Source organism: Pseudonaja textilis, chromosome Z (genome assembly GCF_049901715.1).
Source record: "Pseudonaja textilis isolate UNSWEBS1 chromosome Z, rPseTex1.2, whole genome shotgun sequence".
Taxonomy (NCBI): domain Eukaryota; kingdom Metazoa; phylum Chordata; class Lepidosauria; order Squamata; family Elapidae; genus Pseudonaja; species Pseudonaja textilis.
The window spans coordinates 52,023,079-52,040,599 of NC_142008.1; the positions used below are offsets into that span (position 1 = coordinate 52,023,079).

The 17,521-nt window shown below is 41.1% G+C and overlaps 1 protein-coding gene across 1 annotated transcript; it reads right to left on the reverse strand.

Annotated features, from left to right (window-relative positions):
- Positions 1 to 939: 939 nt before the first annotated feature.
- Positions 940 to 14,028, reverse strand: RPL14 (ribosomal protein L14). The gene is made up of 8 exons (XM_026717758.2): positions 13,898 to 14,028; positions 11,312 to 11,591; positions 11,071 to 11,142; positions 10,405 to 10,506; positions 9,259 to 9,353; positions 3,838 to 3,937; positions 1,499 to 1,552; positions 940 to 1,049 (listed from the first exon to the last, which is right to left on the reverse strand). Exons 1-8 carry the CDS (start codon positions 14,026 to 14,028, stop codon positions 984 to 986), a joined length of 900 nt encoding a protein of 299 aa, XP_026573543.2. The 3' UTR covers positions 940 to 983.
- Positions 14,029 to 17,521: the final 3,493 nt, after the last annotated feature.

A 17,521-nucleotide genomic window follows, 5' to 3' on the forward strand; every position in this document is an offset into this window, starting at 1 on the left:
TTCGGACTTGTTAAAGCATTGTTAAGATAGTAAAGAAGCACATCTTGCTCTGTTCCCGCAATAAACTTGAAGATGAAAAAGGCAGTGATCCAAAGGGTTTCTGTACATGGAACTGAAATGAAGCAAAGCAGACACAATGGCTTTAGAGAGCAAAATGGAAGGCATCTTTAATATAAACTTGGAAAACCTGGAGTTTGCAATAGCCATTGCTTGGGAGTACATGGACATAATTTATTCCTCCTTCTAGAAATAGTGGGCAGCTCACATATAAACTGGGAGCAGGTGGTAGCTGTTGCTAAAGTGGGAAGAGAGGCTTTGCAGGACTGAAGAGCTTTGTTCAATAACTGAGCCACGATTTACTTGCCATTGAGATTGTGATGTGCTACATGAGGCTGTCTTGAACACCATCTAGAAATTACAACCTGCCAGATCATAGCAAAACACATTCTTTGTTGTGTTGTGCAAGCTGATTTGCTCAATTTTTTTCTGGGTACAATTCATACAACAGGTCAGGTTTACAAAACTTCTCTGGTTTTGCATATTAACAGAATGGATACTGTAGGCAGCTCCAGGCCTTCTCTCTCAAATATTGCCATCTAACAGGACTTAGTAAGCATGCTTTTTCCATAGTACCAATAGTTATTGAACTCCCTTCACCTTGAGTTCCAGCAGGCCATCCCCTTAACCTTCTGGGAGTGAAAGAGTTGGTTTTTGTCCCAAATATTAGGAGGGTGAGATTGGAGTCTGAAGATAGTGGGTTTTGTTTTTTTTTGCTGACTTGGATAATTACAGGCTTTTACATTTTTGTGATGCTTGTGTTTTAAACCACTGCTGTGACTGTGCTTCTTCAGATAAATATATATTAAATGTAGACAAGTCAATATATGTATCTGCCCAATATATGTGGAGGAAGAGAAAAATAATGAGGCACATCATGGATCATGTTAGGTGCATATTTAATTGAAATATTATTTGTTGACAATTTATGCTTTCTTGATAGAAGATGCCTTTTGAAGCTTTTTAACTTCATGCTTGATGATCCGGTTTCTCTGTAAAATAATTATGTTTATATTTTATATTATATGTTTATGAGGCAAGAATTATCCATTTTCATAAATTATTTTCTTATGAGCAACTGAAAAATGTCATATTTCAGTATTTAGTTTTCTTAAACTTTCAATTAAGTTCTGCAGAAAAAAACAGAACTATAATACTGTTGAAGAATCCTATTCACATTACTTTATTTCATAAGAAATTTACTGAAAGTAGAAAGCCAACTGCATCAAGAATTGACATTTTAGTTACACATTTAGAGACTACTCCAATCAATCTACAATAAGTAGCATGCAACTCCCAAATATGTAATTTAAGTTAAATTACATAATAACAATAATAAATCAAGCAAAAATTGCACATTGCAAAGTTAAGAATTTTATCTTGCACCTGAAACCATTATACTCAGTGTTAGGAAAGTCTATTATATAGCAATTGTACTTACCATTTTCTTTGCTTTCATGACCTTATAACGATCAAAATCCGTCATTTTGGCTTTCTATGGAAAGATTTTTTGACAAAGAAGTCTGAGATCCTGAGCCTTACCAAAAACTGCCAGCTTCTTTATGCATTAACAAAATATAACTAGTCATCCCATACATAGCTTTTATTTTCAAAATCATCTTTATCAAGATGATTAGATCAGCATAAAGGAGCAAGGTATAGAATTTGGCAATACTGAATGTTGTAAAATAATCAATATCTGAAAGCAACAGGGTGGTATAATATTGTTCTGTGTGTCCTAGGTACTGATGCAGTACAGGTAGCCCTTGTTAATGACTATTCAGCAACCATTCAAAATTACAATGGCTCTAAATGAGATTTACAGATGAACCTTCAAACTGCATCATTACCCAAAGTCATGGTATTGGGGTTTGGGTATTTGCAACTGGCTCGCAATTCTGATGGTCACAGTATCCCGTGGTCATGTGACTGCCATTTTTAGTCTTCACTGCTATCTTACAACTAGTAGAATCAACAGAGAAGCCAATAATGATATATTGCCCTTAACAACCTTGTAGGATCCATTTAATAACTACGTCTCCTATTAAGTTGGTGGTCACACGACATAGCATTTTATGTCATTTAACAATGGAGAACAGAATACAAATAGAATACATGAATAGAATACAACCTGAAACAGTAAGACAAAACTACTGCAAATATCTCTGTAATACAAGCATCAGAGAAGCACACACTCTAATTTCTGTGTCTAAAATCACAGGCTAAGCTATATATTTTTTTCACCACAATCATATAACTCTTTAGCATACAGGATAAAATACAGGATAATAAAAACAAGGATAAATAGGCTGAAAAACAGCTTCTATCCCAGGGCAGTAACTCTATCATAATGTACACTGAAGATAATACTTAATTTTGTTGTACGAGGTGCAATGACAATAAAGTAAACTATATATACATTAAAATATCAAAAACATGAATATAAAACTGAAGCTATTTAAACAATTTATTTTTGATATTCTTATTACAATGACATATATTTTTCCTCAATAAGTTCATATTAAAGTTTATCCTTTTGGCTTCACTGAATAAATGGCCCAGTCATCCAGAGAAAAAGGGCTGTGAAGGGATTGAGAGCATTCAACAAAGTGGTACAGATTCATTTCAGATCCTTTTATCTATATGCATGTGTAACCAATGATTTATATACTACTAAAATGATTAAAACTAGAAAAAAACATAAGACTAAGGCAAAGAAATTTAAAGAATCCGAAGAATAAAAATATTTTAATTTATAAATTAAAATAAAAAAATATTTTAATTTTAAAAAGACACAAAACTTTTTAAAGACACAATCTTTTTAAAAGATTGTACAAACAGGCTGCAAAAGCTGATTTATTGTGCTTCTAATATTGACTACATTTATATCCCTTCTTTTCATACAGAAGCGCAAGAGCATAAATGCTCTAACTAGGCTGGAGTGAGACAGTGATTGCCTCACTATTTTCTATTAGAAGCACTTTAAAAAAATCATTCCTTTTGGATATTTTTTCAAGTCTGAATAGTAGGCAGCATGTAGCACTGATGAGCCCTAATGGCGCAATGGTTAGCAATAGCACTTAAGCCCTCTAAGCAGCTTACAGTCAGGATATTGCATCCAACCTCATTTTACCAACCTCAGAAGGCTGAGTCCACCTTGAGCCATTCAGAAACAAACTCCTGGCAGTGAATTAGCCTGCAGTACTGCATTCTAACCACTGCACCATCATAGCTCTTTAGTTAGAATGCAGTATTGCAGACAAACTCTGCCCAGAGCCTAAAGTTCGATCTTGACAGGGTTCAATGTCGACTCACCCTTCCAACATTGATAACATGAGAACCAGATTGTTGGGGGCAATATGACGGCATTGTAAACTACTCAGAGAATGCTGTAAAGACCATGAATGCTATTGCTACTATCCCAACTTCTGCTGTCCTAGGATAACGTGTGAGGTATAAAAGGGTTATTTCAAGTTCCTATTGTTCAAGTTCCTATTGTCTGAAACCATGTGGAACAAATGCCTTGTTTTGTTGCAGGTTCAGGACAAGAGTATAAGGAAAAAGGACAATCTCAATTGTTTTCTAAAATCCTACAGTCTGCTGCACTTGAAATGGCAGAAACATTTAAAAGTGTTTGCTGAAAAACTGATTACATAGGCAGTTAACTGGCAACAAATACCGCAGAAAGTGAGTTCCTATTTGTACTTCATTATTTAGCTGATTCCAAAATGCCATTTAACTCAAAAGTATTGCATGTTTTGTATTGTTTCAAACACATACCTTTTCCCTAGCCTCAATTTTTTTTGCCCATCTGGTGGCCTTCCATTTCTCATTAATGTTTTCTTTTTCCCAGGCAACTCGCACACATTTTTGACGAGCACTGTATTTAAAATATATATATATATATATATTACAATCAACATATCAACATATATTAAGATCCCTTAAAAATATTTATTTTTCTATACCAGAAAATTAGTAATTTCTGCTAATATTTAACTGAATGGTACAGGAAAAAACAAGGCAGTAATCACAGCAACAATAACTTCCCATATTAGCCCCTTTAAAAAACTCTCACACAAAACATTATTTTCAAAAATACTTAGCTTTTCTTCTTTGAGGAAACAACTAGTAGACAGCTCAAATTATACTATACAATGGCTGCATTTGCAATTCATGCTATGCTAGTTTATTACAGGGACACAAATGTTTTTCCAGGAAGAGAGCCACAATCCGCCCCCCAAATAGGAAGAAAATATCAAATTATAACAAAATTACCAGAGTTGGAAGAGAGCATGAAGATCTCCTAATCCCCTCAAGTAGAAGACCCTATACCATTTCAAACCACAGCACCACCAACGCCGCCATCGTCTCGCACAGGTCCATCAAGCTGCTGCCCAGAGCATCAGGCTGGCCCAGCCCATAGGAGGCGAAGCAGCCAGCTAGAAAGGTTGAATAGAGGTGACATAACATGCCCATTCCCAGCAGGCAAAAGATAGCCACCACGAGCAGGGAAAGCTGGATCCCCATCGGCACCCAAGCCCAGCTGGGATTGCATGCCTCCGCCATCTCTGCTGGGCCTGGGCAGCCAGGATGCTGATGGCGATCAGGCTTTCCCCACTAGCAGTGGCCATTTTTTGCCTGCTGAGCCTGGACGTGCTTTACCAGCTTTACTTGGGCTAGCTGGCCGCTTCGCCTCTTTCGGGCTGGGCAGGTCTGCCGAGCAGCGACGGAGTTGCCACTGATGATGCACCTTCTTCACCAGGGCTTCTAGGTGGGGAACCAAGCCCTACCCTGCCCTGCAAGGCAGCAACTCCAAAGCACTTTCAAGGCACTGTCCGACCAATGCAGTTCCTTCACATAGACCCCCTGAGGCTGCAGGCCCTTCCCTGGATTGAAGGCAGCCTTCTGTCTTGAAGGCCACATCTCCACTCCGAGCTGAGAGTTGCAGCCAAATTCTCTGCTTTGCTGGCGTTCCTGGAAGGCATAGCTCAGCCACGGCACCTGGCAAGTGGTGGGGCAGCTCAGGGGTAGTGGGGCTTCCCTCTGCATGAGCGGGAAAGTCGGCAGGGCACTGCTAGAACCGATGTCTGCTGATCCAGCCCTCAATGAAATTGAGTTTGACATTCCTAATGCTTCATGTGATTTTGCTTCTATCCCTTTGTTAACGTGGCCAGACTGTATTGGGTTTTTAGGAAGCTGCAGCACAATGCTAGTTCATATTCCAGTGGGTGTCCACTAAGACTATTATTTCATTCTTTCTCAATTCATGAAAAGTGAACATAATATTAATATTATATTCACTATTACAAATCATGCATATAAGAAAGCAGTTTGGTACACTGTTCAAAAAAATAAAGGAAACACTTAAACAACACAATGCAACTCCAAGTCAATCACACTTCTGTGAAATCAAACTGTCCACTTAGGTAGCAACACTGATTGACAATCAATTTCACATGCTGTTGTGCAAATGGAATAGACAGCAGGTGGAAAGCATAGGCAATTAGCAAGACATCCCCAATAAAGTAGTGGTTCTGAAGGTGGTGACTACAGATCACTTCTCAGTTCCTATGCTTTCTGTCTGATGATTTGGTCACTTTTGAATGCTGGAGGTGCTTTCACACTAGTGGTAGCATGAGAGAGTCTACAACTGACACAAGTGGCTCAGGTAGTGCAGCTCATCCGGGATGGCACATCAATGCGAGCTGTGGCAAGGTTTGCTGTGTCTGTCAGCATAGTGTCCAGAGCATGGAGGCGCTACCAGGAGACAGGCCAGTACATCAGGAGATGTGGAGGAGGCTGTAGGAGGGCAACAACCCAGCATTAGGACCACTACCTCCGCCTTTGTGCAAAGAGGGACAGGAGGAGCATTGCCAGAGCCCTGCAAAATGACCTCCTATCATTTGCCAGAGAACACCAAGATTGGCAAATTCGCCACTGGTGCCCTGTGCTCTTCACAGATGAAAGCAGGTTCACACTGAGCACATGTGACAGACGTGACAGGGTTTGGAGACACGGTGGAGAACGTTCTGCTGCCTGCAACAGCCTCCAGCGTGACCGGTTTGGCAGTGGGTCAGTAATGGTGTGGGGTGGCATTTCTTTAGGGGGCCGCACAGCCCTCCATGTGCTCGCCAGAGGTAGCCTGACTGCCATTAGGTACCAAGATGAGATCCTCAGATCCCTTGTGAGACCATATGCTGGTGCGGTTGGCCCTGGGTTCCTCCTAATGCACAACAATGCTAGACCTCATGTGGTTGGAGTGTGTCAGCAGTTCCTGCAAGACGAAGGCATTGGTGCTATGGACTGGCCCGCCCGTTCCCCAGACCTGAATTCAATTGAGCACATCTGGGACATCATGTCTCGCTCCATCCACCACCGTCACGTTGCACCACAGACTGTCCAGGAGTTGGGGGATGCTTTAGTCCAGGTGTGGGAGGAGATCCCTCAGGAGACCATCCACCACCTCAGGAGCATGCCCAGGTATTGTAGGGAGATCATACAGGCACGTGGAGGCCACACACACTACTGAACCTCATTTTGACTTGTTTTATGGACATTACATCAAAGTTGGAGCAGCCTGAAGTGTTTTTTTCCACTTTAATTTTGAGTGTAACTCCAAATCCAGGCCTCCATGGGTTGCTAAATTTGATTTCCATTGATAATTTTTGTGTGATTTTGTTGTCAGCACATTCAACTATGTAATGAACAAAGTATTTAATAAGAATATTCCATTCATCCGGATCTAAGCTGTCTTATTTTTGTGTTCCCTTTATTTTTTTGAGCAGTGTATTTTTGGAGGTTTCTAAGGTCTTCACCTAAGACTGAACACATGAGGACCTGGGGTTTCAGATTATGCTTCCTTGAGTAGCATGGTAAAACAAATATAGCCTACTGTGTGGTATTAATTCAGTACCTGAAATTAGAACTGGAACCTAAAACTGATAGGAAAGGAATAACAAAACTTTTAGTAATTTATTTATAAAATACCCAATTTTCCAAATTGATTGCCTATACATAAAATAAACAATCCATATAAAACTCAGGACTGTTAGACCAAAGTAACATGGCTAAAAATGGCTTCCTAGTGACTATCCAATCTATCTACTGCCTAACTACCGTGTTTCTCATATAATAAGGCCGGGTCTTATTTTTTTTTGAGCCCGAAAAAATGGCTAGGCTGTCTTTTCGGGGGTGACTTAACCCCCCCCCTTGCATCTTTGGGTGGGCGGGTGGACGGCTTGGATGTTGACCTTGGTGTTGGTGGGGAACTTCGTATCAGGGTCAACACAGGCAGCACCATATCCGGGTGTGCAACAAAAGTACTTCCTAACGGCAAGCCCCCGCACCATTCCCCCCCATTTTGCATGTTTTAATATAGGCCTTAATTTGGGGGGAGAGGCTTAATTTCATTTCATGCCTATAAAACATGCTGGGACTTCCTATTGGGGGAGACTGTATTGTTGGAGAAACAGGGTAAGAAGTAATCCAGGGTTTTCTAGAATGTTAAGTGACCAGCCTTACTATTGTCCAGGATAATCTATAACTCTAATGGCGAACCTATGGCACGCGTGCTGGAAGTGGCATACAGAGCCACTTCCGCCAGCACGCGAGAGGTTGCCTAGGAGAGCCCCACTGCACATGCGCATAGGCATGCAGTGCGGGCTCATGCACAGAGGGTCACATGTGCATTGCATTATGGGTGCAAGCACACAAGCACTTTTGTCACGCAGCATGGAAAAGGTTAGCTGTCACTGATCTACAACAATAATTTAAACAAGCCCAATCTTCTAGGGCAAGCAAAATTATTAGTGCAATGGTTCCTGGTCTCTACCATATAAGCTCTAAAGGTAATAATCAGCACTTGAAACAGAGTCCAGATATTCAGCATGATGCAGTCATGACACATAGTAATAAAGTATCACATCTTTGTACAGTTAAGGCATAAGTGAATATAGAGACAAAGACTTCCTTAGCCATGGCTTCTATCTGCAGATCTACTAAGACAGTGAGTCCAGGACAAACCCAAGTAACAGCACTGCTACTTTAGGGACAATAGGATTCCACCTAGAGCATAGCTGTTCAACCTTTTGGTTTGCCTGGGACTCATTGAGCGAATAGGAATTGTCTTGGGCTGTATATGAAATATGTAATATAGCCAATCTTTATAAATAATACACTTCCTTTATTTTTTATATTTTTTATCTTATGGAACTGCATGTGGCCCATGAGTTGGACATGCCTGATATAAAGCCAATATTGGTACCAAAGTAATGGTAATATTTTTAGGAATTTCTAAATATTTGTTAACAGAAATCTAGCTAAGACATAAATAGAGCTCATTTCAAGTCATCACAGTCTTCATCAAGACTTCCAAAGTATCTCCATCTCAGTTTTAGTTACCAACATCTCATACTAATAACTCAACCCAAACTGATGGATAACATTTGCCAATTTTTCATATATATCTTCTAAATAAGCCAGCTTTAAATACACTCAGAAGTAATATTAATAATCACAATTGTGTTGTGCTTTGGAATATACAGGTACTCCTTGACTTATGACAATTTGTTGGCCAAAATTTCTGTTGCTAAATGAGACATTTGTTGAGTATTGCCTCATTTTACAACCTTACTTGCTACAGTTGCTAATTGAATCACTGTCATTGTTAAATTAGTAACAGTTAAGTAAATCTGGCTTCCCCATTGATTTGCTTGTCTGAAGATTACAAAAGGACATCACCTGACCCTAAGATATTGCAACCGTTATTAATATGAATTAGCTGCCAAGTGTCTGAATTTTGATCACATGACTATGGCAGTGCTGCAATGGTCATAATTGTGAAAGTCACACTTAAGTCACTTTTTAGTGCCATTAATTTTGAACATCACTAAATGAATTGTTGTAAGTCGAGGACTACCTGTAAAATAGCTGCATAATTCTGAAAAAAAATACTTTTATATCTTGTACAACCATTTTATGATAATTTACTTTAAATTAAATAGAAAATTAAATTAACAGTCCATGCTGACATCAAGGATTCTTCTTGGGAATAAATATACAAGAGCCCTTTCTCCATATTCTCATAAAGTTTTCTATAATAATAGGATATACTCTTCACATTCTTGCAATACCAACAGTAAGGCAAGTATTTCTTTGATTTAAATTTAGAGGTAGTAATATTGAAGTACCATAACCAACCTGTGAGGAAACTTCAGAACAAAATCAGTTAATTGCATGCATTTGAAGGGCATAGCCTGCCTTTTGACACCACTGCAAGGGCCATCAACTAGGGCCTGTAAAAACCAAGGGAGAAATGTATTTTCCAGATTAACATTTAATGCAAAAAAATACTTTCAACAGCCTACAAAAGAACCCGGATTTATTAAAAGCATAGCTTTTAAGAAGTAAATGGAGTTTTAATGGAAATGTGGGTTTTCCCTATTTTCAGCTCATTTCACGTAACATTATAAGACACCATAGGTTTTAATTTCTATCAAGATTTAAAAAGAAGATTTAAAGGAGCCTCAAGAACACTAGCGTGAATACTATTTTATACCAACATAACTATTTCACATCACAAACTAATATACATTCTTCTTAAAGGTATTTTTATTGAACACAATGAAACTAAATGAAAAGGATGTTATATATTAGCAAATTACGAAAGATTTTTCTTAAGTACTTATAAATAAACTTGCCAAAAATAATCATACCTAGGAAAGTAAAATGTGTTTTTATCCGTAATGCAATCACTGTACTTTAAAAGAATTCAGAGGAAATCAAGCTTGGTTACAGAAACTAACTTGGAGGAACACCTATACAAGATTATATCTTTCAAAGTATAATGTACTCAGAAAGCTACCTGTTCAGATACTCATCTAGGAAATCTAGCTTGTTGAGAAGTTACAGGCCTGCACTTTTATACTATTAAAAAATCTCCTCTCTAACTAGTATGTTAATAACCTCTTGAGTGTTTAACATAAATCATATTTTCTAAAAGACACACTCAACTATGTAGAAAAGGAAGCTACATAGTAAGAAAAACCACAGTATTATTTTCTATGTGGTATAGCTGTGTTATTATCCTTCTCATCTTTATTATAACTTTCTTATTGATCTCTATTATTGTTATTATCATAATCATCACTTTATTTTACATATGCACTGAGTTTCTGCACTGGAGACAAATTCCTTGTGTGTCTAACCACTCTTGGCCAATTAAAATATTGTATATTATTCTTTTGGTGGACTAAAGGATGGAATAAAGAGTGCTAAGAGCAATTTTTTATCACTTTTTATCACAATACACCATCTTAAACATATAACATAAGCAGTGAAACTTACCCTGTTTTGGTCGATGATGTCAACCACTGCAACTAGTTTTCCTGCATGTGGTCCAAATGAAATGTAAGCAACTCGGCCAATCTCAACATAACGCTTGAACACCTTAATCAGATAAAGTTTAATTATTCAAATGATTCATTACTAGACAAGTGTATAGAATTATGCAGCTCTTCTAACAGTCCTTCAAAGAAAGAAACTTCTTTACATGCTATACTGAACTTTGAAATAATTGAATAATTGAAATATAATTATAATACAATATATTCTCAGCCCAAAACCATTTAGATGTGATAGGGTAGACACGTCATAAATTTGCAAACACGCGGCCCTAGAAGTTACAGAAATCTAAGAAACTTCTGTTAAAAGACTTTCTCACCATGGCCGAGAAGTATTATTCTATCTTCCCAACCAGAAGAGAATGATAAAAAAGCTGACAAAATCCCACCCCCGGCCCTCGTTTAACCGTCCGCTTCCATCTCTTCCATTTACGCCCAAGATAGACTCTTAAGCCCTTCTCCCCACGTCTTTCCGTCTTCCTCTTTCTCGGCTTAAATCAGCTGAGGGAAAAAGGAAGGCTATCCCGAAACCTTTCACAATCACTCTCGACTTCAGCGAATCTTAAGAAAAGCGCCTTGGACAAGGCATCGGCCATTAGCCCGCGATTACCATGATGGCTGCCACACGAGTCGATTCACAAAGAGAGAAAGAACGGCTTCCAGATGCCTCGTGATACCTCAACTACGGATGTGCAACAGAGGAAGAGGCGGGACTCAGTCGCTCTATTCGCGGCGAACTGCAGGCTGCATAACAGAGTTTGGACAATTGGATACGAGAAAATCCGCGTTGACTGATAACTACTATTACGCACGCGCATTACTGGCCCTTTTGCTCCCCCCCCCCCCCACACCTTATGAACGAAAGCAATTGGATGAATGTACACTATTTCTTGCTCATGCGTTGTCCGGTGGAAGAACCCTGACAGACTGTCTCCTTGTTCTTCTCCATCTTTTAAACTATGTTCATATGGATGTAGGTATGTTGATTGTAGGCCTGTAATAAATTCATGAGCAAACCGTGGCAACTTTAAGCCTTCTCGACTGACTTCACGGCCCGAATTTGAACTGTATGCATCATGTTGTGTGGACAGAGCCACTGGGTTTGCCAAAAACTGGCTTGTTTGGGAGTTCCTGAAGGTATACGAAGGAAAAAAAGCACCTAAGTTGTGTTGGCTTTTAACAGAAAGTTAGCACCCACCCGTCTCCTAGAAGAATGAAATATTCTAGGAAATATTAAAAAAGCAAAAAGGAGAAACATGCTGTTGGAAAGCAGTCTCCACCATGGTTAATAGCCCCAGAAAGACAGCCATCCTATCTACAAGACCAAAGACAATAAGCTCCAGCTAATGGGATCACTCAGATCCAAGCTAGTAAGCCATAATAGGAATTGCCCAAAGCCTCTTCATTACATCACCCAGCAAGATTCAACCAAGCCTGGGATTCAAGACAACCTACAAAGTTATCCCTGCATGGCCCCATGGGAGTCTGACAACCAATCAGGATACATTTCTTGCCACAGGAACAGGAAGCAAGTTCAAAGCCTAATGGTATAAATCTCTCTCCCTCTCTCACCCATTTTGCCTAGGACTTCAAACCCCATGTGGCCCTGTCCACCATTAAACCATCTTTTCAAGCAGTTCCCATGTTTCCAGTATCTTTCTCCTCACTTGGAACCCAGATGGACATTTCTTCCAACATACAGGCTTTTACATTTTTCAGTCTGCCTTTTAAACAGAGGTTTTTGGATTTCAACATCTTTCTTTGTAACAGATATGTTTGTAACCTATCCTGATTAGATATGAATGTCTTATAAAAGTAAAAGAATCCTTATTCTAATAATTAGAATGGCCAGAGACAAGTATGACATGAAAACAGTTAAAAATGGGGAAACATTGCTTCTAAAACTGGTTGAAACACAGATATGATCATCAGAAAGGAAGTGTGCCAGTGTTCTGTATTCTGTACAGTGGTAAATTTTGTCTTCTGTACAGATGCAGATAGATAAACTCAATAAAACGTACCTACAAAGTCTTTATTATTGGTTCATCAGGTATTCTCATAACTCACATTTGTGATGAAGTTCTTCTTTAATGACCAATCCTTTGTATATCTGTCTTGTAGGTAAAAAGATGGTTATCTCCTATCCTTTTTCTCTCATCTTGTAATGATAGAAGAACAGTTACCACGAGTCCGTGAGTTCAGCCAAGAGTGAGGAAACCTCCCCCAACCCATTGAGGGTCAATTTAGTGACCAATCAGGATTACAGATGTGGTTATGTGACATGGACTACATTTCCCAGGATACCTTAACTACATTTATCATGATGCATTCCCTTAAGGGGACAGCTCACAATTGCTACCTTACTATCCAATTCCCATACACTGGCTGGACAGCACACTCCCTGCCTGGAACTGTAAATTCCACTATTAAGAGAGAAAAAAATTAACTATAAACTAAGATAATCAGTAGACAGTAATACTAACTGAATAGCAGATAACTATATAACTAAGATAAACAGCTATATAACTAAGAGAAACAGTAAACAATAAAGCATCAAACAAAGCAAAGCTTGTGGTTCAAGTTCAGCCCTTCTCCGCAGTAGCACAAGGCCGGTGATCAGCCTAGTGTAGAGCTTCTTGGTAAAGGTCTGCTGGTCGCAAGAGGAATCTAGTGACCTCACCATCTGGACCTTGACTTTGCGGATAAGTCCATCAGAGCTGGGCATGGTTTGAGACACAAGTCCCATAGGCCATGTGTTGTGATGCACATCCTTGTCTTTCAGCAAGACAAGGTCTCCCTTTTCGAGGTTTGGTTCTTTGGTCTTCCATTTATGGCAGTTTTGTAGAGTAGACAGGTACTCTTGCTTCCAACAGTTCCAAAAGGTGTTGGCAAGCTGTTGAACTTGTTCCATTGTTGTTTGTACAAGGCCTTAGAATCAAAGTTCCCTAACGGCACAGGGCAATCACCGTCTTCTGAGTTAGCAAGGCAGCTGGAGTGAGAATGGTTGGATTCTCAGGATCTGAAGAGACCGGAACTAAAGGTCGACCATTGATGGTGGCCACGACTTCTGCCATAAGGGTAGATAGAATCTCGTGTCAGTTTAGGTGCTTCACCAACATTGAATCAAGGACCCGATGAGCTATTCCAATCATGCGTTCCCACGCTCCTTCCATGTGAGATGCGTGGGGAGGATTAAATATCCATGTGTATTTGTTGGCTTTAAGGTAGCCATCGATTGGCGAGTCAGGGTGAATGCCCTCTTCTATCTGTAGTTCTTTACAAGCGCCTACAAAGTTCGTTCCACAGTCAGACCTGAATACCTTGACTGGGCCTCTGTGTACTTGAAACCTTCTCAGGGCGTTGATGAAGCAAGAGTCATCCATAGATTTTATGATTTCGATATTGACCGGTCGAATGCTGAGACAAGTGAAGAGTACTGTCCATCGTTTGCTGTTAGCTTGACTGCCCCGGTCCGTCGGGCAGACACAGACCAAGGGCCGAATACATCAAGGCCTACATTGGTGAATGGTGGTTCGGAACTCAGGCGCTTGGGTGGTACGTCAGCCATCATTTGGTGTAGAGTGTGACCCCATTGTTTGCAACAATGTAAGCAAGGCTGCAGAACAGTTGTAATCTTTTGGCGCTTATGATCCAGAGTCCATTCGCTCTGAGGGCACCTTCCATGAAGTGTTGGCCTTGATGATGGATTGCTTTGTGGTAGTGTTGTACTAACAGCCTCATTACATGTTGGTTAGCAGGAAGGATGATGGGGTTCTTGGTATATGAGTCCATTTCTGCTTTGTGTAGGCGACCTCCTACATGAAGTACCTCCTGGTTGTTGCGGTATGGGATCAGTCGCAGAAATGGGCTAGATTGTGGTATGGGCTTCCCTGCACTCAGGCATCTGTATTCTGCTGGATATGCCTCTTGTACACTTCTCAATATTCGTCTCTCAGCATGAGTATAGTGGTCTGGGAAGTATGACTTGAAGCCTTTCTGATGACAGAGGAGACAGATGACTGTGCGGATGACCACAGTCATTCCCAGTACGAGAGGTTTCCATTGGGAGAAGCGTTCAAAGTGAGCAGGTTTTAAGGGGCCTATCATCTCACGTTGGAACGTCGTTGCTAGGCAGATGACTGGAGGGGTGACTGGTTCCTCTTTCTTGACTAGCGGTCAAATGTTGCCATCATTATCTGGATCTAGGAGTTCATACAAATTGGGTTTCCCTGGCTTCAAGTTCTCTGTACGCCACAAGAACTCCTTTGAGCCAGGTCCAAGTTGATAACTGGGATGCAGGAATAGACCTTGTTGCATTATCTGCAGGGTTCTGATCCATTGGAACATATCACCACTGTACTGGTTTAGAAGATCTCCTGATCCACTCAACTCAGTTGCTCACATAGACGTAGAAGCATCTACTCTCATTGTAGATATAACCCAGTACCACTCTGCTGTCTATATAGAAGGTGGTGGGTTCTAAAAGAAGATCTATTATCTTCATTATCGTGTCTAATAGTTCCACTGCCAGCACAGCTCCTCAAAGTTCCAGCCGTGGTACACTATGACCTTTTTGCGGTGCTAGTTTTGCCTTTCCCATGACAAATCCCACATATACATTGCTCTCCCCATCATAGACTTTGAGATATGCCACGGCTGTTACTGCCTTTGTTGAGGCATCTGAAAAAACATGTAGTTCCTTTCTGCGATATGTGCGATGTAGGTGAACATCTTGGAGACAGCAGAGAGAGTTGCACCATACTCCCATTGTTGCTTCTGCTCTGGTGAAAGCGGTTCATCCCAATTTTTGGTGTTTTGGGAGAGTGTGCACAGTAGGATTCTACCTTGAATGGTAACAGGAGGTACAAATTGTAGAGGATCAAACAGGCTGTTAACAGTTGACAGCACTCCTCTCCTCATGAAGCCAGTTTTTAGGGCTGCAGTTTTGAAGGTGAAGAGGTCTTTCTTCAAGTCCCAACACAAGCCGAGACTCCATTGGATGAAGGGGGCATCGCTGGTGAAATTGAGGTCTTGCAATCCCTTGGCATGGTCCTCAGGATGAAAGGCTGTCAGTACTTCTTCACTATTGGATGTTATCTTGTGTAGCTTGAGGTTGGCCGTCCCTAGTATTTGTTGTGTGTTCTTCAAGAGGCCTATGGCCTCTGCTGGGGTGGCTACCGATTTCAAGCCTACGTAGTAGTCATGTTCTACAAAGTGTTGAATTTCTGCTCTGTATTTGTCTCCTCCCTCATGAGCAGTACGTTGGAGACCGTAGTTTGCAATTGCAGGGGAGGAGCCATTGCCAAATACATGCACCCTCATTTGGTATTCTGAGATCCTTTGGTTGTGCTGATCATCACTGAACCACAGGAAACGGAGATAGTTATGGTGATCTTTCCGTATGAGGAAGGAATAGAAGATCTGCTGTATATCGGCCATAACTGCTATAGCTTCTTTTCTAAAACGGATGAGCATCCCAAGGAGACTGTTCGTGAGGTCAGGTCCTGTCAGAAGGGCCTTATTCAGAGAGTGGCCTTGAAATTGTGTACTGGTGTCGAAGACTACACGTATTTGGCCCGGTTTCTGTGGATGATACACTCCAAAGAAAGGCAGGTACCAACATTCTTCATCAGTTTCCAGAGGTGGGGCTGGCTCAGCCTGTCCGTTTTGTATCATTTTGTCCAAGAACTCCACCAGATCAGCTTTCATCTCTGGCTTCTGGGTCATGATTCATCTCAGACTGAAGAGGTGGGAGAGTGCATATTGCTTGTTGTTGGGCAAGCGTGCTCTGGGAGTGCGAAAGGGTAGTGGCACAACCCAACTACCCTTTGTGTCTTGTTGAAATTCCTTATCCATGAGGTAAAGGAATCTTTTGTCTTCAATGGACAAAGCTAAGTCATTGTCTTCTCTGGTAGTCTGAAATAGTGCCTCTCCCAAGACAGGGTTGACTGTCAAAAGCGTGAAGTGGTCTTGGCATGGTGTCAGTGAGATTGTCTCCCATTTGTGAGAATGGAGGTAGCTAAGGTAGTTGACTGGGTTGGGGCCTGTAGGCAATCGATACAGACTACTCCTACGATCCCCCATCCTAGTGGGGATTTGGTGGCCACTGGGCCGTCTACAGGGCAGCCAACTGACTCGGAGAAGAGAAAGGCACATGGGGCATTATTACCCAGCAAGAGTAGGATCTCAACCTCCGGATCTAGAGCGGGGAAGTGATGAGCCAGATGCTGTAGGTGACGCATGCTACTTATGACCTCAGGTGTTGTGATCTGACTGCGGTCATTCGGTACCCCATCACATTCAAACACGGGAGGCAGTGGGAACCCAGAACTTCCATCCAATGACTCTATGCAGAGTCCAGTAGCTCTCCTCCCCACCATGCTTCTTGATCCATGGCACGTTGAAACAGTGAAGTTTGTCCTGTTGCACTTCACAGAGGTCGAAAAAGGCAGGTCTGGCCAGGGTGTAGGTGCTTTGAGTGTCTATCAGCACGTACATTTTCACGGTATCTTTAAGACGTCCTTCAGGGTACACTTTGGCTAAACAGATGGGAAGACAAGAATGAGGGCATGGTGAGTCGGCACACACTACCATGCAGTTGACACTCATCATCGGTTTTGGTTGCGGTTTGGAATCCTGCCAAGGAGCCCTTTGTGCATCTGTGAGTACGGTGAGTACGGTACAGTGAGGTTCCCTGTTCGAAGGAGGGCTACGAGATATCTGCCATGGTGGCTCTGGATGCAGCGCGTTTGGGTGCTGGTCAATTTTGCATAAAAGTAGCATTTCACCTTGGCTATGCAGTACTTGGACGGGTGTTTGGATTCGCAACATTGTAGCAGAATTGGAATGCCTTTATCAGTTCTTGCCATTGGGGTAGTGATTTTGCTGCAAACCCATTGCACTTGTTCAGCGAGTGTCGAGTGTGGTGCAAAGGACAAAACTGTATTTTCCTTGTATTTGGAGATCTAAATTGAATTGAATGAGATGACTTAGCTGCCAAACTCATGATGGTGGAGGAGTGTATCTCAGTCTTATGGGCAGCCATGAAGGGTCTTTCCCTT